The 22,769-nt window shown below is 38.2% G+C and overlaps 1 protein-coding gene across 1 annotated transcript in view; it reads left to right on the top strand.

Annotated features, from left to right (window-relative positions):
- The first annotated feature begins 208 nt into the window (after window positions 1-208).
- The window catches only part of LOC111141071 (coiled-coil domain containing 192), a 203,230-nt gene continuing 180,669 nt past the window's right edge, over window positions 209-22,769 (top strand). The window contains exons 1-3 of the mRNA XM_022493400.1: window positions 209-334; window positions 779-840; window positions 6,223-6,274. Of these exons, the coding sequence (XP_022349108.1) occupies window positions 209-334; window positions 779-840; window positions 6,223-6,274 (240 nt within the window). The remainder of the gene's footprint in view (window positions 335-778; window positions 841-6,222; window positions 6,275-22,769) is intronic.

The raw sequence follows: 22,769 nt of genomic DNA, 5'->3' as shown, positions 1-22,769 counted from the left end.
ACCCAGAAGTGATTCCCAACTGTAGACTGTAGAAGTCCTACATTCACTTCCTGCTGGGGCAGGAAGTGTGGTGCAGACAGGCTGACCTGAGGCCATGAACACATCCAGGGAGAGATACAGCAACCTGTTGGATGAAAGTGGCTAGTGTCTTTGGACAAGCGAAGGGAAGAAGGAGCAGCAGTGCAGGTAATTTGTGACAGTGAAGAGAATGCCAGCTCATCGACCACGATTTACCACCCCTGCAATCCTGCATCAGGAAAGAAGCCTTCATCAGGATGTGGCCAGGTGGAACCTTGCAGTCTCTGGATCCCAGGGAAAGAAGATCATCGGGCGGGTGGGGGGGGGGGGGGGGGGGGGTGGAGCCTGGGGCAAAAACTACTGCCAGCCTGCAAACCGACCCATTTCTGTGGATGCAACCCTCTTAGACCAGCAGCATGACTGTCAGCACTGGTTCCAGAAGCAAGCAGGCCATGGCTTGAGCACAAAACCACTGCTTCTGGCCTGCTTTGAATGCGTTTTCTAGAAATGATGAATCTGTGGTGGTTCTACATGAATACTCATGATTGGATCTGATTTGTGAGATGTTTTGAAGGGTTACTGTGGCTTTGTAATTGAGATTTTTTTTTCTTCCCCTTGGGAAGTAACTGTTCTTCCCACAACCATTGTGGTTGCCTAGCAACAGGGAACAGTAGACCAGTCACAGGGATTCTGAAGCTAAGGAATGGGGATAGTTGATGTCTGTCTCATGGACGGGGTACATCAGTGGGCCTGACTTGAGATGGGAGAATGTTATAGCAAGAAATCTGTGGCCCCAGGGTCTGAAACCCTGGAGAGAATCAGGTGAGTTCCCAGTTCCTTCTGTCGCAAAAGAACTCATGGGAATTTCTAGATAAAGGAGATCTTACTCAGTGCTTCAAAGAAAACCTTTCTTTAAAGTCTGGGGGAAAACATCAGACAGACTTTTCACCTGATCCTGGAAAATGACCCCTTTCTTTGAATGATGCTTTCATAGGGCAGGGTCTGATACACAACAAGTATTCAATAAATATTTGTTGAATGAATAAAATGTCCCTTACTTGCTCTTCTCAAAATCACACACTTACCCCAACCATTTTATTGGCATGGGGAGGGAAGGCCAAGCCAGCCGTTTACTGGAACCACTGTAATGAAATGTCACCTTCACCACTCCCTTGCCAGGAGATATCCACAACAGAAGCTAGGTCATTGCATCTCTCCTCAAATAAAAACCCAGATCATCTCTGGCTACAGACATGGACATAAAACTCACCCCTGTAATTAACTGATCTACAGTTAATCATGGGGAAATTCACAAGTAGTCACAATACACATTTCCCCTTCAAATGTAGAAATACCTGCGACTTTAGCATTTTCTTTTAAGCCTGGAATAGAAGATAGCCATATCTCCTTCGTAGAAAGAGCTAGATTGTGACAGGTGGTATTCTGTGATATGTACACTACAGCTCTGCTTAGTTAGGCTTTAAAAGTTATTTTCATTACATGAAATGTGTGGGCCTTGTTTTTATTGGCTTTTTACCTGGGGTCTATGGTCCATAGATGCTGTGGGAAATTCACAAATCCCCCAAAACTTTGTGTGAGATGTTGTTTCTATGTGCAAAAGGTCTGTGACCTTCAAAAGATTAATAGTTTTTGGGAAGGAGGGAGTCTTTTGTCTGTTAAAGAAAATGAAATTTAGCAAACGCTCATTTTCTTTTAATTTCCCTGAACACAGCACCTAAAGAGATAATATGTCAATGTGCTGACAATCCAAGAGGTGAACATAATGTTACTGAATGAAGAGAAAATGCCCTGTGATTAACAACTTTGAAATAAATAGCCCCGTGTACAGCCAGCGGGGAAGCCAAGTGAGGAGCAGGACTGTGCTCTCACTGCAAATTATCACTGGTGTTTTGGTCTCCATATGGAATCACATGGAACTGAGCATTTATGCAAGTGGAGAGCAGGGTTTTGAGCTTGGACACAGCTGAGTACATACTACCTTGGCTAACCCTTAGGTGGGTTCAGTTCAGCTCCTTCAGTTCTAAGCAGGAGCAAACTGGTCCCATGTGCCCGGTGGTCTGTTCTACTTTTATTTCCGTCCTTCTTCTCTTCACAGGCCCTTGAGACAGATATTCTCTACAGTTTATAGAAACCAATTGGGAATTTGCTCCTATGTTAGTCCAAGAAAAGAGGGTTAGGCCTTGGATGCAATTAACCTAGGGAATAAAGAAGGCATTTTCCCAGGAAATTCTTTCCCATAAGAATTGGGTGCTCACTAGCTATATTTCCAAACCAGTTTTATTAAAATCTTTTATTCACATGGACTAAGTGGTAACTGATTAGTACTCCTGTAAAAAAAAAAAAAAAAAAAAAAAGGTAAAAAGTTTGGAAAACAGATAGATATTTCACTGAGAGGAAGGAAATATTTATGTTCTTGTCACTTACAGAGAAAATATGACTGTAGAGCTGAAATGTCCTATTAATACTCCCTGCCGATAAAAATTTAAAGGATTTTCTCAGTTTTTCCATGAATCCTGAAGTAAAACAAAACCTTTGCAATAAAAACAAGCTTCACAAATATGTTTGTTAATTCTCATTTGTTTTCTCTCAAGGTTAATAGGCTTTCTGAAGCTTTTTTCTCCTGAATTATGCTACAAACATGACTCGTACTGTGTGTATGCTGAGTAGCCTTGGTTACTCTGAGGCCATGACTCATGACCTTTAAATATTATTGTCAGGCAGCCAAAGCTCCCTCACTTTTAAACCAGTAGTTTTGTTCCAGGCATTATTAAAAGAAGGTGGTTTCGAATAGTTCTTTCTCTTGTACACTTGTGGCACATCTGAATATGTACATAAGGGTACTTGTACCCACAACATTTTGTATATATTTTTTTTTTGCTTCATTCAGTAACTATATATTAATTTCTTGGATGGTATGCCATCGGATGAATAAAAAACAAACGAAGATATTCCTTGTCTGCTAGGAAGTATCACTGAAGAGTTGCAAAAACATAGGTTGACAAATAATTACTTATATGATGAAATGTGATCAGGGCTATAATAAGAGACAGATATCCACACACTACTTGTGGACACAGAGGAAAGAAACAATTTGCCAGGTAGGATCAAAGAAGCTTCAGGAAGAGGTAGAATTTGAGTCATGGTGTGAAGAATAGTTAGGAGTTTTACAAACAGAGAAGAGAGCAAGAGCAGTCTTGTCAGAGGAAACAACCAAAGAAAAGGACAAACACATAGCCTGGGGCCACTGAGTAGTACAGTTTGATGAGAATATCATGTTTGTGAGAGGCACTGATAGAAGATAAAATGAGTTAGATGGGAAGAGGGGGCCCCTTATTAAGGTCCTTCAAAACCATTTGTTGTTTTGTCCAGCAACATGATGGCAAAATTTGTTTTCCATTTTGTGATAAAGAGGTACTGTCAAGTAGAAACACCAAAATACTGGTTTTTACTGATTTGGTAGGATGAGACAAGAGCAATTACATTAGAACCCCAGCATGTCCTTCCACTGAGTGGGAATTTAATTAATTTTGTTCAATAGTCACTGATTACTTTGTGAACATTTTAAAAGGTTTTAAGGTTTTTGAAGAGTGAAAGACTTGCACAGTAACATGGAAATAAAATAATATGTTTGTTATGGAAAGAGTAGGATAGAAAATGATAAAAGTACTCTGGGATTTTAAAGTTAGGCTTATTGGTTGGCAGCAGAAGAACAAGACTTTGAGATTGGGGGTTTACTAAATCACCCATCTATTAATTCATTCGTTAAAAAATATTTATTGACCATCCCAGCCCTGTTCAAGATGTGAAGGAAAGAGTAACAAAATAACAATAGAAAAAATTCCCTATCTTCAAGGAGTTTGCATTTTCAGTTGGAAGGAGACATAATACATATAATTAATAAGCAAATTCCACATTATGCTAGAAGGTGGTAAGTACAGCAAAGAAAAATTAAGCAAGGTCATGAGGATGGATAGAGGGCAGAGAGGTCAATTTTATTTTATTTTTTTTTAAAGATTTACTTATTTATTTGAAAGAGAGAGAGCGCTCAAGTCAGGGGTAGGGCTGAGGGAAGGGGAGAGGGAGAATCTCAAGCAGACTCCCTCACTGAGCATGGAGCTGGACTTGGGGCTCAATCTCATGACCTTGAGATCATGTCCTGAGTTGAAATCAAGAGTTGAATGATTAACCCACTGAGCCACCCAGGTGCCCTGAAAGATCGATTTTTAAGAAGGGTGCATATGGTAGGCCTCACTGAGAAAAGATATTTGAACAAAGACAAAAAGGGAGTAGAAAAGAGTCAAGCAGACAATTATGGAGTACATGCTCCTGGCATGAGGACTTGTGATGAGAGTCTATATGAAGAGGTTGAAGAAGAGTGAGGAAACCAGCAGGATTGATTGAGGAGAATATCAGAAGAATTCAGAGAGGCAAAGGTGGAGTTGTATGGGAGGGGGAAGGAGGGAGTGGGATGGAGCCTTACCATGGATCGAAGGGTAAATGGGTGAGACATCTTTAGGACCTCATATGCCATTATAAGGGTTTGAGCTTTTATCCTGAGTGAAATGAGATCTCTGACTAGAGGGTTTTGAGCAGAGGAGTGAAATAATTTTTATTATAGTCAATGTACTGAAAATAGAATGTAGTAGGTGAAGTTGGAAGCAGAGAGCACCATTTAGGAGATTAATGCAATAACCCAGGCAAGAGCTGATGGTAGTGTGAGGGTTGGACCAGGGTGTTAGCAGTGAAGATGGTGAGTTGGCCAGATACTGGATATATTGTGACTATAGAGCCAAGAGTTTCCTGTTGGATTGGATATGGATTCTGAGACAAAAAGAGGAGTCAAGGTGTCAGCCTGAGTGAGTGGAAGGACTCTGTCATCATCAACTGAGATGGGGAAGACTGAAAGCAGAAGACTGGAGGTAGAAATTAGGAGTTAGGTTTGGAAATGATGAAACTGAGATCTTGATTAGACATCCCAGTGGAGATGTCAAGAAGACAATTGCATGAATGAATCTGGAATTCAAGGGAGAAGTCTAGAAATGCATATTTGGCAGTGATCAGCATACAGATGAATTTATTTTTTTTTTTTAATTTTTAAAAAAGATTTTATTTATTTATTTGCCAGAAAGAGCGAGAGGGCCCAAGCAGTGGGAATAGTAGAGGGAAAGGGAGAAGGAGGCTCCCTGCTAAGCAGGGAACCTGGTGCAGGGCTTGATCCCAGGACTCCAAGATCATGACCTGAGCCAAAGGCAGATGCTTACCCATCTGAGCCACCCAGGCGCTCCCATCTTGATGAATTTAAAGCCATGAGGTTGGATGACATCACCAGTGGAGAGGATGTGACTAGAGGAGAGAGGAGGCCTTGGAGCATGCCAAAGCTGAGAGTGCAGGGAGAGAGAAAGAACCATCAAAGGACACTGAGAGGGAGCAGCAGGGGGAGGGCAGAAAGAAAACCTGAGACCTTAGGACATCCTGGAAGCCAAGTGCAGAGAGCCTGTCAAGGAGGAAGCAATGAATCATGTCAAAAGCTGTCAAGTAAAGTGAGATGTGACAAATGATCACTACAACAGTGATGTGGAGATCGCTGATGAATTAAATGCAGTTTCTGTGGAATAGTGCTTGTGAGAGTCTGGATGGAGAGCTGCCTTAACAAAAAACAGGAGAGACAGTGAGAATATATCCTAGTTATAAAGGGGCTCAGGGTAATCAAGCAGAAAGTAAAGGGTTAAGAGGGCTCAAGATGCAATAAATAACAGCATGTTTGTAAACTACTGGAAATGATCCCAGAAAGAGAGATTGAGTGACCAACAGTGTAGGAGACAAAGAATTCCCCAAGTCTGCTGTTTTGCAGGATGATAGGCTTTCTTCCACATTTTCCTTTTTCTTTTTTTAGTTGAAATAAGAGATTTTGCAGGTTTTCAGAACAGACTGTACTGTTCAGACTGCTTATTCTCAAGAGAACCTTTAAAGGCTATTTTATCTTCTTTGAGTGAAGTTTACATTCCATAGTTTTGATTTCCTTTAGAAAAGTTCAGAAATTGACATTTGGAGGAAATAACTTTACAACAATTACCTTCAATAACACAGTGTAAAGATCTATTTGATGTGGGGTGTGTGTGTGTATACAAGTATGTGCACACCTGAAATAAAATTTTGGAATTCTAAACTCTTACTTTATTTCAGCACCACGTCTACAAGTTCAGAGTCAAATATACAACAAAGGAACAAAAAACCGGTAAGAGATGAAGTTTGCCTGAATTCTTTTTTTTTTTTTTAAAGCATTACAGTCAATAAAACTGAAACTTCTTTAATTAATGCTAAGACTTTCCTGATGTAGTTTGCTTTCTCATTTTATTAGTAAGGATTGTAAAAATAAAGCATGGAATATCTTTTTGTCTAGTAGAATGCGGCCAAGTGGGTAGAGTGCCAACTAAGCAATATTACTGGGCAGTAGGGAAGTTAGGGGTGCTGTGGTGTGGCCCTACAGTATCATAGACATTCTGGTTACTCCAAAGTCTTTGCTTGTATGTGAGGAAATTCTGGAATTCAAACAAGGTACAGACTGGGTAAATCACATTATGTGGTTTATTTAGGCTAAGGGTGAAATCACAGTCTATTCTAGATATTTCTAGTTCATGCTCTTTCAAGTGGGATGATGGCATACTTAGTTCTGACCCTTGAGATCTTGTCTCTTCTGTGAGAGCTCTTATGCCCTCAGACAGCGAGGTTCTTTTTACCTGAGCCTCATCTTGTACCTATCTCTGCCTCAGATAGCAAGTGTGAAGGCTGTTGAGAAATGTTGCAGCTGGGTGATGGGGACATGGGAGCTCATTACACTAGTCCTCCACTTTTATGAGAGAATTTGAGAATTTCTCTTAAAGAAAAAATAAGCTATCTTTACATCCCTGATTCAGTTTTAGTAAGGATCCCCTAGACTCCACTATAGACATTTCTGGAACAACCCTTTTAACTCTAATGTACCCTGTAGCAGTGTGGTATGGAACAAAGATCACAGGGCTAGGAATCAGGCTCAAGTGTCTCACCTCCAATCTATGTGACCATAACCAAGTCATTTAAGCTATCAGGGTCTTGTATGTCATCCATAAAATCAGGATGATGAACTTCTACTTTGAATATGATGTTTGGATTGTGGAAATGGTTGGTGTACCTACCGGTGCACTGAAGTATAGTTATTTAGAATCAATAGCATTCCAATGGGCTCTCCTGTGGGCCAGGGGACTTTGCTCTTGGATTTCTTGATTTCTTTCTGGATTCAGCAGCTCTGCCCTACCACTCCCATCCCATCTCAGCATCACCAGCTAAGAACCATTGATCTAGTGAAGTGCATCTCCAGAAGCCCATTCCTGTCCTTATTTTTTCAAAAACATTAACATCTCTTTTCTGAGTTACGTTCACTTAACCTGACCCCAGACAGACTGGTTGTATCTCTGAAATCCATAATTATCTTCAGGAGGAGGGTTTTGTTAAAGAAATGGACGTCAAGGGAGGCCAGCTTAGACTAGTAGAACATGAATTATATTAAAAATCTACTTGCTAACCGTAGTGATCCTTTAATCCAACATTGCCTTTTTTTTTCAGCTGGCAAAAAAAGAAAAGCCCAATAATGAAGATTTTTAATACATATGTTGGAGCTGTTTATAATTCTGTTGTCCACAGAGAAAGTATTACTCACCAGTACCATATGAAAACATTTTGTTTCTCCTCTCGGAACCCTTGGATTAGCAGTTAAATTGCAGTTTTGGAAATGAGAGACTTCAGCTCACCAATTCCATTTACTGCCTTTCCCTCTAACAATGCTAATCAATTAGCACCCTAGAGATAACCTTCTGGTTGGCTGCGTATGACACGGCAAAGGACAAGGTGCCAATCACCACATGTATGATTTCTGCCCAGGGCTCCCAATTAGCTTCCTGGAGTTCAGAATCTAATGCTTTCAATTTACATTTAATACAGTTGGGAGCCCTGGGGCTGCACGTAGCTGGTTCTACAGTGTTTTTACATTTCCAAAAAAATACATTTAGCTGGAGGAGGTTAGAATTAGAGATCTCAAGGCCATAAGACATCCACAGTTAGTGCTGTCTGCTCATCACACAATGCCTTTCAGGTCTTGCAACTCTTAGAATGGTCATTCAGCAGAGCCCCATTCTGCTGTGTACCAGGCGGTACACACTAGCTTGCAGGTGGATCCCAAATGCCTCTTTTAAACAGTGGCAGTTTGCTTGCGCCCAAGGCATTGACACTGAAGGATGAAATCTGTTGAATTCTGTGAGGACGTCTCCACTGCCCACATATAGAAACAAGCTCCTCCCATCTAGATATCTGGACATGGTGGTTCCCTATTTTGTCTTTACTATACTCTTCTTTGAATACTACTTTAATTTTTGGACTCTCCTGGTAAACTACATTCTTAGAGGGAGAACTGGCCTTTCTTTGTTCATCTCTATGTCCACGGGACAGAGTTTGTGAGAGCAAAACAGCACTCAGTCATCATTGTCTGAAACAGAACAAATGGACCGAGCACTAGGTATAGTCCTAGGTGATCAACAGAGGCCGTCCCGCTGATTCCCTACAGCAGCAGAGGACGGTGGGTTTCAGAATCATCACTCTCTTACTGACACTTTCCTTCTCATTATTACCACATTAGACATTAAGAAATTGAGATTCGGGGAGGAGGGGAATGATTTCAGCTGTTGAGTGACCAAGGAATATGTGTGTACCCGATAGGAGGAACATCCCAGCATAATGAGGTGTTAGTTTTTTTTTTAGATCCACAACTTAGGGGCCAGGTTGTCCCTGTTTATCTGCACCCTATTCTTCTGGGCCTGTTAGAGGATGCGAATGTTATTTAAACTGTTGCTTTTGCTGCATTTTAATATCTTCTGACAGAGAACAGCTAGTGCATATAAATCATCTCATTCAAAGCTGTTTAGGAAATAAAAATTCTATTTCAAGGAGGCTTGACCTGAACCGGATACCTGGCTCAGGATTTCTCCCTCTGAACTATTCCTGCCAACTGTGACACACGGAGATGAATTATGTAAAACACATGATGTCACTGGTTATGTGACATCCTCCAAAAGTGAGGATGTGGGCCTGAATTCATCAATGCTAGAATATGTATGAAGTAGTTCGCCCATTGTGCAAAACTAAGCTTATTATAAAACCTCACAAACCCTTTAGCTTCCAAGTTGCAATTTAGTGATGACTTCATTAAAGAATCATCTTAGGTACCAAAAAAATGAAAGCACCTTTTAAAAAATTTTTGTGAGGTCAAATTCATAGCACACAACATAGAAAGACAGATCTCCAAAATGACCTTTTGGAGTAGCTGAAAGGTTTTTGCATTTGATAAACTGGGCAAGGCAAGCAATGCCTTAAATTGTGTCAAATTGTATAAAATCTGTTCTTTTAATACTTGGTATGATATAGCATTATGTTTGTAGGAAGCAGGTATTTCGTCACATTCTCGTATTTCTAAATTTTAATGTTCTAAAATGGCTTTCAGAAAATTCTTCCCATTAAGGACCAAACTTTCAAATCATTTGTTAATATGTCACTTGTGTTTTAAAGGACCATTTCAAATGATTTAAAGGAAATATTCCTATTTATTCTTAGAATGAGATCAATATAGAACTCTATTTCTATGTATATTTAAACAAAGATTTGTGTCTATTTTAGAAAATTGGAGATATATATATATATTTTTTCACTTTAATTCATGAGAAATGATGTCACAGAATTTTCTGTTTTGGATTTCTTTCTTTCCTCTATTCTTTCTCCTTCTCTTTTTTTCTCTCTTTCTTTGCTTCCTGTCCTCCCTTCTTTCTTCCTTTCCTTCCTTCCTTACTCTTTTTCTTTTCCTCCCTCCCTTGTCCCCTCCCTCCCTTTCTCCCTTCCTTCTGTCTCTCTTTTACTGAAGTAAACTTGACTTTTGACATATGTACAAACCAGTCAAGAGAAGGAAACTATCGGGGCGCCTGGGTGGCTCAGTGGTTTAAGCCTCTGCCTTCAGCTCAGGTCATGATCTCAGGGTCCTGGGGTCGAGCCCCAAGTCTGGCTCTCTGCTCAGCAGGGAGGCTGCTTCCCCCTCTGTCTGCCTGCTTCCTCCTCTCTGCCTGCTTCTCTGCCTACTTGTGATCTCTCTGTCTGTGAAATAAATAAATAAAATCTTTAGAAAAAAAAAAAAAAAGAGAGAGAGAGAGAGAGAGAGAAGGAAACTATCCATCACCCCCAGGAGTTTCTCATACTCATCTCTCTCACCCACTTCTCCCTACCTGCCTATAGACCATTCTCAAAGAAGCATTGGTTTGCTTTGTGTCACTGTATATTATTTTATGTTTCCTTGAGCTTTACATAAGTGGAGGCACACAGTACATACCCCCTTTACTGGCTTCTTCCACTTGGCCAAACTATTTTGAGCTTCATCTATGTTGTAGTGTGAATCAATAATTCATTTTTATTGAATAGTATCCCACTGTATTGAATGTATGTTTGTTTATTCCTTCATCTGTTGGCTGACGTTTAGGTTATTTCCAGTGTTTGACTCTTACAAATGAAGTTGCTATAAACATTCCTATACAAGTATTTGTGTGGACATATGCTTTCTTTTCTCTTGGGTGAATACCTAATAGTGAAGTGCTTGAATCATATGGTAGATATACTTTTAATTTTCTTGAAAACCATCAAACTGTTTTTCAAAGTGGTGGTATCATTTTATATTTCCACCAGCATGTCAAGAGTTTCAGTTTATCCACATTTTCTCCAAGCCTGGTTAGGGTCAGCCTTTTAAGTTTCAGCCATTCTGATAGATGTAGCCCTATCTCAGGGTGGCTTGCATTGGCATCTCCTTAATAGCTAATGGTGTCGAGCGCTTTTTCTTGTCTTTCTTTGCCATCCTTATGTCTTATTTGGTGAAGTATATATTGAAACCTTTTGTCCCTTTCTTGCCTCTTATTATTGGGTTAAAGTTCTTTATGTATTCTAGACACAAGTAATTTTTCAGATTATGTGTTTTGCAGTTACTTCCTCCAGTCTCTGGTTACTCTTCTCATTCTCTTAACAGTGTCTTTAGAAGGGCAGAAGTTATTAATTTTTATGAAGTCTAATTTATCACTTTGTACTTTCATTTATCAGGCATTTGGTATCTGATCTAAGAAATCTTTGCCCAAGGTCACAAGTATTTTCTCTTGTTTTCCTCCAGAAGTCTTCTAGTTTTAGGTTTTACATTTAGATTGATTGATTGATTTTGAGTTCATTGTGCTTGATGATGACTCAAAGCTGAGTCTCTCTCTAGGAATTTCCCTCAGCTGAAAGAGCTCTGATGCTCCAGGGTCATCCCTCTTCATGGGATCATCTTGTATCCAATGACTGGTTGGCCAGTCTCTTTCCTTAGACTGAAGACAAGACCAGGTCTCTTTCCTTAGAGGGTAATTCTGAAAGGCAGACCTACTTCACAACCCCCACAGAATTGCTGAGGCTGCTGTTGCATTTCTGCTTCCCCTTCCTTTACAGGTGTCACTCCCAAGAGCCATCTCCAGTAATCTGCTCCCCAAGGGAACCTAACCTAATAGAATCACAAAATCAAAATAGGTCTAACCTAATGCATAAGGTTTTGCAAATGGAAATTCATAGGAAATGCAAAACAGCCATTGTGCTATCACTTAGAGCAAGACAAAAGATGAATCAATACTGTCACTGTCATTTTGATAGCCCTTCAGAGAAATATTCCTTCATAGAAAAGATTTAATGAATATACATTTGCAGAATTTAAGGAAACAGAATATTTAATAACATATGATAATGTCCATTTATTTGATATAAAAAATGGATTTTCTCCCCATAAAAGAATACAAATAGTATAGAAATTGGGTCTTTATTTCTGGGGATAACTGCTAGTTATCTAGATAGTATCTAATATTACTCTCTCTGGAAGAGTAATGTTATCTCCCTGGAGGCTGGGATGTGACATAACATATCCAGTGCAGTTTTTACCCATCATTCAACCTCTCATACAGTTTCTTTCATGTTGAGATTTTGTAATAATTGAGGGCCTGATTCATATCATCCTCTCCTGTCCCCATCCCACGCTGTCCCTGTACAATCATCTCAAGCTCATCTAACCTAAACTATATAGCTTGAATGCTATACATAAGCAACTTCAACAGAGATTTCAGATCAAGTAGTGTGTCACGTGGTGGCAGTGATGCTAGACTTGCAGTCAGTGAGAAAGATATTTATTCCTTTGGTCATTATCAAGAAAGACCAAAACTTTCATTCATTTCAATTTAATTTGCTTGTCATTAAAATTTTTGCAGGCTATCAGTTATAGGTGGCAAATGGCTTAATATTTTATTTAGCTGAAGAATTTATTTCTTCTTCACAACATCCATCCAAGGTGTGATGGAGAGGGACTCTATTCATCGTAGTTACTAAGAGACCCTCTGAATGGAAACATCACCTAGGAATGTACTTCTGCAGTCCTCGCAGGTAGCAAATGAAAGAGGCATAAACTGGAAGTTAAATGCACCACTTCTCCTATTTTATTAGTCAAAGAAGTCATGTGGCTTAAAACAGCTTCAGAAGCTGGGGAGGTAAAATCATATCACGAGCCTAGGAGAATTTTCAGAAATATGTTGGTGGACAAAAATTACAGCAATATAAAACTACTTAAGAAAAAAAAAAAGAATCCAATCTAAGGAAAAGAAAAAGAAATGCTATAGATAGATACAAGAGAAAACATTAGTTCTAGAATTTCTCATTTTAATAATAAGTTCTTTTAACTTGAGAACATAGGCATAAGAAAGATCTTAGCAGTTCAAGATGAGGTTGGCCAAAGCACTGGGAAGAGTTCTTTAGAAAATGATCCTTCACAAGCAATTGGGCCAGATGACCTATTTCGTTTTAATTCTATGATACAGTACATGTATAAGAAACAAAAGGTCCTGTTTTCACATGCAAAGGTTTTCCTTTATTTTTTTTTAAATGTCAACAGGCAAAGAAATTTAAAAAACATGTGGCACTGAAACAGATTGTTTACAGATAGGATGTTTTTCAGAATTTCCCCAAGAGGCATCAGTGGCTGAAGCATTTGAGTGTCTGCAAATTTGTTTCATCAAATGCCCATGACATTTTTTTCTCCATTTGGCTATTTCAAATGGCAAAGAGTTTCAAACAACGGGCACTATTAGGGGAAAGCATGCCAATTTGTGCTGTGTAGTGCTGACACATTTTATTTTCTGTGAGGGCGAAAATGTTGAGAAGTCTGTATGTATAGAAGGAAGGAAGTTGTGAAATACAAAAATGGGGCAGAAGTTAAATGTATACATATTTAAATAGATAAAATATAAGTACATATTTAATTTACTTCCAGGGCTACTCTGAATTAGTACTCCGAACAAACCCAACTTTCATGTAAAATTTGCTCAGCGTCTCAAACCCGAAGGTTTAGACCAGAGGAAGATATGGCAAGGGGGAAGTGTGTTTTCAGACCATCTAATCAATCAGTCTGACTCTGAGAGCACACTTCAATTGCTGTGGTGTGAAGAAAAATAAAAAAACTTCAAAATTTCCCTGAAAAAGAATATCCTCCCAAAGGGCTAGGACATTTATTCAATGGAGCCTTTCCCAAAGGAGTATGTCTCCTTGAGACTGGAAGAGTGACCCCTGAGGGAGAAGCACAAGGATGCAGGCTCTCAGGGATTAAGCTTGGCCTCTGGCTGCCCTCTATCTCATTAGGCAGATAGAATAACATCGGCTTAATTTGTTTTGATAGTTTTGTCAAACTGAAATTTGCAGCTGGGAATAATAGCCCAGGTCGTTGTGTCAATAGCTGAGCTGTTTGTGTTAGATCAAGTATCACAGTCAATTAGTTATTTCAAAATATGGCTAATAATCTGTACTCAATGAGGTTCAGAGAAATCGAATGTTTCTCCAACTTTTGATTAGAGTTTACTTCTTCACAAAGTTGATTCTCTCCTTGGACAGATTTATGCATTAATACACAAGGATGAAAAGCTAATTTAGTCTCTGACTATTTATGAGGCATTTATATACATTCAAAATAAGTAATAGAAAATATTTGTACTATCTATTACAAATAATATCCCTAATTTGTTATGGTCTCATATAAACCAGTGAGGAAAAAAATCAGTCCTTAAAAAAGAAAATGGACAAAGGACACAAATCACAATTTACACAAGTCTTGGGATATACAGATATCTAATAAGATGTCCAAATTTGCAAATATCATATAATACATCCAAATAATAGAAGGCAAAGACACTAAAATTCTTAAAATTTATTTATCATATTTACTTGTAAGTGTGACAGATATAAAAAGCATTCAGAAGGAGGGGCAATATAGTAATGGCAATATAGTAATACTCTGAACTCAACTCTTCCCACAGACACACCCAATCTATAGCTACATATGGATCATTTCCCTCTGAAAAGATCAGAACACTAGATGAACTACTTTTTAAAGCAAAGTATCAAAGGACCAAAAGGTATGGGTAGGAGAGGCAGAAACATAGTCTCATAAGCCTTTCACCAATTACCAGAAACACAATAGGGAAGAATCTCATCAGACAGGCATGTCTCCTAGAGGAGCAAGGTATTGGTACTCTGCACTGGGCACCCCAGCTCCTGGTATCTGCACTGGAAAGATGGGCTGCAAATATACCTGGCTTGGAAAATCAACAGGGCAGATGTCCAAGAATCCCAAAGTGCCAGAGGAAACTAAAATTTCCCCTTCTGGGGGGGCTCACATGTGGTTTCATCCCAAGACCTAATGAAAACATAGCTTGAAAAGTACCTAGAGTACATGTGAAGGAGATTCATTTGATGATTTTGAGGCATTGGCTTTGGGGTGGGGGTGGGCAGGGGATGTCTGAGACACTACTCAGAGATGGAGGCATTAGGGAACACCATTGTTGCACTTTCCACATAGCCTGCTAGGGCAAGTGGATGAGCTCAAATCCTGTACCCTCCTATGCCTTGGTGGTACAGCCAAGGGTGAGCAGTTGGGACATTTGCTGAGGCAGGAGAGCACAGTCGGTTGCAGGCTCCCTAGATCCCTGGCCCCAGTCAGGTGAGTGCAAACAGTTGTGTCATTCTCCTACGCCTAGCCTAAAGCCAGCATGCTCTCACAGACAAGGCACTCCTTTGCTGCACTGCTGAAGCCTACTGCATACAATCAAACCATTTTCCCACCACCCTTCTGAAGTCCTTTCTGCCACACTCTCTGGCAGGCTTACTAAAGCCAGAGTGTGCATGCAGTTCACACAGGGGAAACCCCTTGATGACCTGGTGGTCTTGAGGATGGATGCTCCAGTGTTTCACAGGACCACAGCAACCAGAAAGACAGTTCTTATCAGGCACTTCCCTGAGGGCACCGTATAAACAGCGGGTTGAAACACACCCCAAGTCTTTCTTGAAAAATGCCTATTTTCTTAGTCGGGAGCTTCGGTCTGACAAAGAGGCTTCAGGTTGGCCACACACCTAGGGCTAAGGAAGTGAATCCAGGGAATGCAAGTGGGGAGACACAATCTTTGTGTACCACTTGGCCTCAGTAAGACTCATAACACTTCTAAGAAAGGGACTTACACACTTGTCTGGAGCCCTGATTTTTGCAACCCTTATCCAGGGAACACTGTTAGACCTCCTGGTCTGGAAGTCAGCAGAGTTTACAACTTTAGTCCCACAGAACTGTGTATATTGGCACACTTTAAAAGCTGATGCTGGAGTCTGACTTCCAATTAACCTGAAACTACGTGCTAAATAAGATTCCTTCCCTTGGATGACTGATAAGTCTTCACATACACATACCTAATCATGGGGGCATATCAAGAATAAGTCAGGCAGTTAAAACAATTACAGAAGTTCAAGAGACAACTGAGAGCTGGGCAAGGTTGAAAGAGAAGGATTATTACCTTCACACAAGGTCACTCTTTCAAGACAGAGAAATATAGCTGTTCTGCCTAATACATAGCAACAAACACAAACTGTCAAGCAAAATGAGGGAATAGGGAAATATATTCCAAACAAAAGCAAAAGATCTTAGTGATACAAAGATAAGTAACCCTCCTGAGAAAGAATTCAAAACAATGGTCATAAAGATGCCCACTGAACTTAGGAAAAGAATGGCTGAATGCAGTGAGAACTTCAACAAAGAAAGAGAAAACTAAAGTACCAAATAGAAATCATGGAGCTGAGGAAGACAATAACCGAAGGGAACAACATGCTAGAGGATTCAATAGCAGACTGGAAGAAGTAGAAGAATGGATTAGAGAGCTCGAAGACAGGGCTGTGGAACTCACCTCACAAAGCAGGAAAAAAAAAAAGAATTTTTAGAAAAAGAAATAACTTAAGGGACCTTTACAACAACATAAAGCAGAATAGCATTCCCACTATTAGAGGTCCTATAAAAAGAGAGAATGGGGTAGAGAGTTTATTTGTAGAAATAAATGATAGATGAAATCTTCCCTAACCTAGGGAAGGAAACAGACATCCAGATTCAGGTATTCTAGAGAGTTTCAAATGAAATGAACCACACCAAATGAGCTGCACCAAAGCATACTGAAATAAAAATGTCAACAGTTGAAGACAGAATCTTAAAAGCAGCAAGAGAAAGACAGACTGTTATGTACAAGGAAAAGCCCATAAGGCTATTGACACTTTTTTCACCAGAAACTTTGCAAGGCAGAAAAGAATGGCTTATGACATATACAAAGTGAAAAAAAAAAACAAACAAAAAAACAAACACCCCAAAACCAAAAAACTTCTCACTAAAAATATTCTACCCAGCAAGGTTATCATTCATATCTGAAGAAGAGATGAGTTTTCCAACAAGAAAGAGTCCTGAAATAATCCACATATATATGGTCAACTTATGTATAACAAGGAAGGCAAGAATATACAATGGGGGAGAAAACAGCCTCTTCAATATATGACAGCTACATGCAAAAGAATGAAACTGGAATACAATCTTACACAATATACAAAAATCAACTTAAAGTTGATTAAAGATTAGAATGTTCGACCTGAAATCTTAAAACTTCTAGGAGAAACAAAGTGGGTAAAGCTCCTTGATATTCTTGATATCAGTCATAGTCATTTTTGAGGATCTGACTCCAAAGGCAAAGGAAATAAAAGGAAAAATAAATAAATGGGACTACATCAAACCCAAAATCTTCTACATAGGAAAGGAAAATATCCACAAAATAAAAAGGCAATCTATTGAATATGAAAAAATATTTGTGAATTATGTACTTGATAAGGGGTTAATAACCAAAATGTATAAGTAACTCCTAAAACTCAATAACAAAGTACCTGATTAAAAGATGGGCAAAGCGTCTGAATAGATATTTCTCCAAAGAAGAATACAGATGTCATAGGCACATAAAAAAGATGCTCAACATCACTAATCATCAGGGAAATGCAAATCAAAACCACATTGTGATATCATCTAATACTTGTTAGAATGGCTATTATAAAAAAGACAAGAAATAACAAGTGTTGGTGAGGATGTGAGGAAGAGGGAACTCTCATGATCTGTGGATGGGAATGTAAATTGGTGTAGCTGCCATGGAAAGCAGTATGGAAGGTCTTCAAAAAATTACAAATGGCAATGCCACACGACCCAGCAACTCCACTGCTGGGTATGTATTCAAAGAAAATGAAAACACTAAATCAAAAAGATATATGCCACCCACATGTCCAATGCAGCATTATTCATAATAGCCAACATATGGAAACAACCTAAGCACCCATCAAAGGATGAATGGATAAAGAAAATGGGAGATATCTAGATATCTATCTATCTATCTAGAAACCTATCTATCTATCTATCTAGATATCTATCTATCTATCTAGAAACCTATCTATCTATCTAGATATCTAGATATCTATCTATCTAGAAACCTATCTATCTATCTATCTATCTATCTAGATATCTATCTATCTATCCATCTAGATATCTAGATGGATAGATAGATATCTAGATATCTCCCATTTTCTTTATCCATTCATCCTTTGATGGGTGCTTAGGTTGTTTAGTGTTTTCATGTTCTTTGAATAGATAGATATCTATATAGATAGATATCTAAATAGATAGATAGATATCTCCCATTTTCTTTATTCATATGTGATATATATATGTGTATATATCCATATGTGATATATATATGTGGTATGTGAGATATATATATATATAACATATTACATTACATATATATTACATATTACTCAGCCATAAAAAATGGAAATGAAATCTTGCCATTTGAGCAACATGGATGGACCTTGAGGCTATTATTCTAAGTGAAGTAAGTCAGACAGAGAAAGACAAATACCATTTGATTTCATTTATACATGAGATCTAAAAAACAAAGAAACAAAACAGAACAGGACCCAAACTTGTAGATACTGAGAACAGATTGTTGTTTGCCACAGGGGATGAGAGCTGGGAGTCAGCAAAATGGGTGAATAAGATTAATAGTACAACCTTCTAGTTATTAAAAAAAATAGTTATAGGGATGTAATGTACAGCATGGGGAATATAGTCAATAATATTGTATTAACTTTTTAAGGTGACAGTAACTAGATTTATTGTGGTGGCCATTGGGCAAGGTACATAAATGTCAAATCACTTTACTGTACACCTGAAACTAACATAATATTGTATGTCAATTATACCTCAAAAAAAAAGTATTGAAAATGTCATTACTGGCGAAGTTGTATGAAAACTATGATTCCTGTAGTTAATTTGGGGGATGTTATCAGAAGTACGTATCGAGTGTATACTCTTTAAAGAGTATATACTATTCAAAATCCAGTAACCACTTTCACATTTTTTTATAGGCACTCCTAATCTAATAGTTTTATTTGTGTTTTTTTTTTAAATCATTTTAAAATTTATTTTCAGCATAACAGTATTCATTGTTTTTGTACCACACCCAGTGCTCCATGCAATCCATGCCCTCTCTAATACCCACCACCTGGTTCCCCCAACCTCCCACCCCCCCACCTCTTCAAACCCTTCAGATTGTTTTTCAGAGTCCATTTCCCACTTTCACATTTGTATTAAGAAAATAAAAAATAAGTCCACAAGGATGTATAAATATGCTTATTACAGGGTTCTCCAACAGTAGAGAAAATTATATGCACAAAGTAGTATTTATTGTGACCTTTAAATAGATGGTATTTTTAAACTAGAAATTATAGAAGAGCGTGTTACTCTTGATCTCAGGGTCATGAGTTAAAGCTGCACGCTGGGTGTAGAGCTTACTTTAAAAAATTACAGTATAGAACATCTATTATCATTCAAATATAGGTTATACTTATGACACATTGTTAATTGTAAATTATTCCAATTTAGCCATATATAATCATGTATACTGTGATGTTTTACACATTATGCATCTCCCGAGTAGACATATACAAGTCTAGAAAGTAATGCACATACTCACACACCCAAAATAGAAAGTAATGCACCAACTGTGGTCTAGGTCTGCTTGGGCTGCCATAATGAAATACCGCAGATTGGGTGACTTCAACAATAGCCATTTATTTCTCACAGTTCTGGTGGCTGAGAAGTCAGAGATCAAGGTGTCAGCATGGCTAAGTCCTGGCTTGAAGATGGCTGTCTGCTTATTGTATTCTCATATTGTTGTCTTGGGGAGAAGGCAGGGGCTGGGGGAAAGAAAGGGAGGAAGGAAAGGAGAGGAAGAGAGAGAAAAGGTACCAGAGGGACAGATTACTCTGCTTTATTCTTTTAAGGACACTAATCCTATCATGAGGACCCCACCCGGATGAGTACATGGAAACTCTATGGCTTCCCAGACACCACACCTCCTAATACTGTAACATTGGAAGTCAGGACTGCCACTTAGGAATTCAATGGGCAGGGGACACATTCGGTCCACGGCATGCAGCAGTCTCTGGGTGGTAGGAATCTGGAGGATTTTCACTTTATTTTTATACCTTTCATCATGCCTGAAGTTTTGGGACATAATATACAGAAAAGACAGAGATGATGTCAATACCTGTCTTTTTCCCTTTCTCCTTTCCTATCCTTATAAAATTGAAGTCTACTTTATCTCTCCTCCTTTTCTCAACCTATATATCACATTATGAGCTCTTGCAAAGTAACAGATTTGATTAATTCATCTTTATTCCCCTGGGGTTTAGCTCCGGGTCCTACATAAAAAGAGCTCAATAAATGCGTGAATGATTCTCATGTGTTTGTTTTTGAATAACTGGACATATTGTGTTTTTCACTTAGGGAAGAAAATGTTCCTGAATCATACATTTAATGCAAAGGAAAATTAAATTGTAAGATATTTTTAAATTAAATGTGGTTCAGAACATTCTTTGGAAAGGAGCAAGCCCTGTTTTGCTTCCTTCAATTGCCTAAGGAAAATGCTATAAATTCTAGAACAGCCTGCTTTCCCTAGGGGCTCTTTCTACTTGGAATCTTCCTTAAAATAGAATTATCTATGTCCATGGTGACTATATTCTGAATGCTATTAATTTTTCTCCCTCTGAATAAAGCAGCATTTGGGCTTCTTGCCTTCAGATGTGTTCTGACATTCTTTTTTGATGATCATGTCCCTGAAAATCTAGAAAAAATTCTCCCATAACTTTCTTTATGGCTGCCTAACACATAATGCTGAGATCGAAACGGTCCAATCTCGAAACTGAGTTGTGGTTTAAAAGAAACAGTCAACAGGGCTCCTGGGTGGCTCAGTTGGTTAAGCAGCTGCCTTCGGCTCAGGTCATGATCCCAGGGTCCAGAGGTCTCTCTCCGCCCCGTTCCCCACTCATGCTCTCTCTCTTTCTCTCTCTCTCTCCCAAATAAATTAAGAAAATAGAAAAAAAAAAAAAAAGAAACAGTCTGGTACCCATCAGGTACCTTTTAAATTCCTCAAGTTCCTAACCCTTAGTGTACAGGGAAAAAAATCATCATTTACCATCTGGATCAAATAAACCCAACTAAGTTTTTTAAAGTCCTTTTTAAATAAGTTACAGAAGAATAAAGGCATAGTTAAAAAAAAAACTCAATAAACATTTGATAAAAATTTAAACATAGAAAATATCTTTGTTATTTAGTAAAAGCTGTGGCATATAAACTCATAAAAGATGGGAAATTATGGTTATCCGTCCTCTTAGTAAAAAAGGAAAGTCCAAGTTCTTGTCAAAAAATATTATGTTAGACTCTGTCTTTTAAGAAAATACCCTATTTCCTATTTAGTCCTTAGAGATGTGTTTTTCATTCATTGATTTGTGAGTTTGAGGATATTCATCTAAGTCTCTAGGAAGTCATGAGGTGAAAATGTATAGTGTATTTCACTTGCATGATTAATTCTATTATCAACATTAATGTCTAGAGTTACACTGTCCAAAATAAGTAAACTGCAAGCCATATCTGTCATTTAAAATTTTCTAATAGCTACATTAAACACTTAAATAGGTTAAAGCAAATTTTTTTTTAAGATTTTATTTCTTTATTTGACAGACAGAGAACACAAGTAGGCAGAGAGGCAGGCAGAGAGAGAGAGAGGAGGAAGCAGGCTCCCTGCTGAGCAGAGAGCCTGATGTGGGGCTCGATCCCAGGACCTGAGATCATGACCTGAGCCGAAGGCAGAGGCTTTAACCCACTAAGCCACCCAGGCGCCCTGGTTAAAGCAAATTTTAACAATATATTTCATTTAACCTAATGTATCCAAAATACTGTCATTTTAACATGGACCCAATTTAAAAGTGTACTGAAATATCTTATATTGTCATATATTGTGCTAAGTCTTCAAAATCTTGTGTGTTTTGCACTTACACTACATCTCAGTTCAATACAAACTCAGTTCAAACCACATCTCAAGCACTCAAAAACCACATATGGTTAATGGCTAGTGCAGGGCACAGTACCATTCAAGAGTGGGGCTCTTCATCTTCACCTTCTGATTTGTCTATGAACTGGGCAATGTATTCCTTTGTCAATTTTCTTTTCTTTGGGCATTATGAATGGAAGATGAAAAATGCAGTATTCTCAACCATGTTTAGTGAAAGCCAAAAATATAAAAAATACGGTCTCCCCTTTTAAACCTTGAAAAATGATTTAATACCTTTGGCAACATAATAGGAGACTGAAGGAAGAGTATTAATTTTGCTATTGTATTGTATTTCTAGTTAATTCCACAAGTATTAGCCTTTTTACTCTTTTTTTAAAAAGTCATATTTGGAAACAATTGATCAATGATGATAAAAAATAATTCCTACAAAGATTCAGTGGCAATATGTTTGAAATACAGGAAAAAGAAGATCACTAAGATCCCACAATATATCTTAGCTTCATAAAAGGCTCCAATGGGTGGGTTGAAAATTACAAGACAGAATGAGTTTTATTATGCTTCTAAAAAATTAAGATATATTCTCTTTGTGCTTTGTAAGAATCTCTAAGAAAGGATAAAAGACATGAAATACAGATTTTTTAAGAATAGAATAGCTCAAAAAAAGAAAGTTAGTACTATATTTGTGTCCAATGAACTCTGATGGTATACTGAAGGTGAAATTGCATGAATTAAACAGTATAGGGGGGAATTTTCAGATATATATATAAGAAAGATATATATAAAAGATATATATATGATATATATGTAAAAGGAAGGATATATCTATATCTATATCTATATCTATATCTATCTATATCTATATATCTC

This window comes from Enhydra lutris, unplaced genomic scaffold, assembly GCF_002288905.1.
Source record: "Enhydra lutris kenyoni isolate GAN:26980312 unplaced genomic scaffold, ASM228890v2 scaffoldscaffold5, whole genome shotgun sequence".
Classification (NCBI taxonomy): domain Eukaryota; kingdom Metazoa; phylum Chordata; class Mammalia; order Carnivora; family Mustelidae; genus Enhydra; species Enhydra lutris.
The sequence above is the reverse complement of the archived record's forward strand: the minus strand, read 5'-3'. Positions and strand labels throughout refer to the sequence as shown.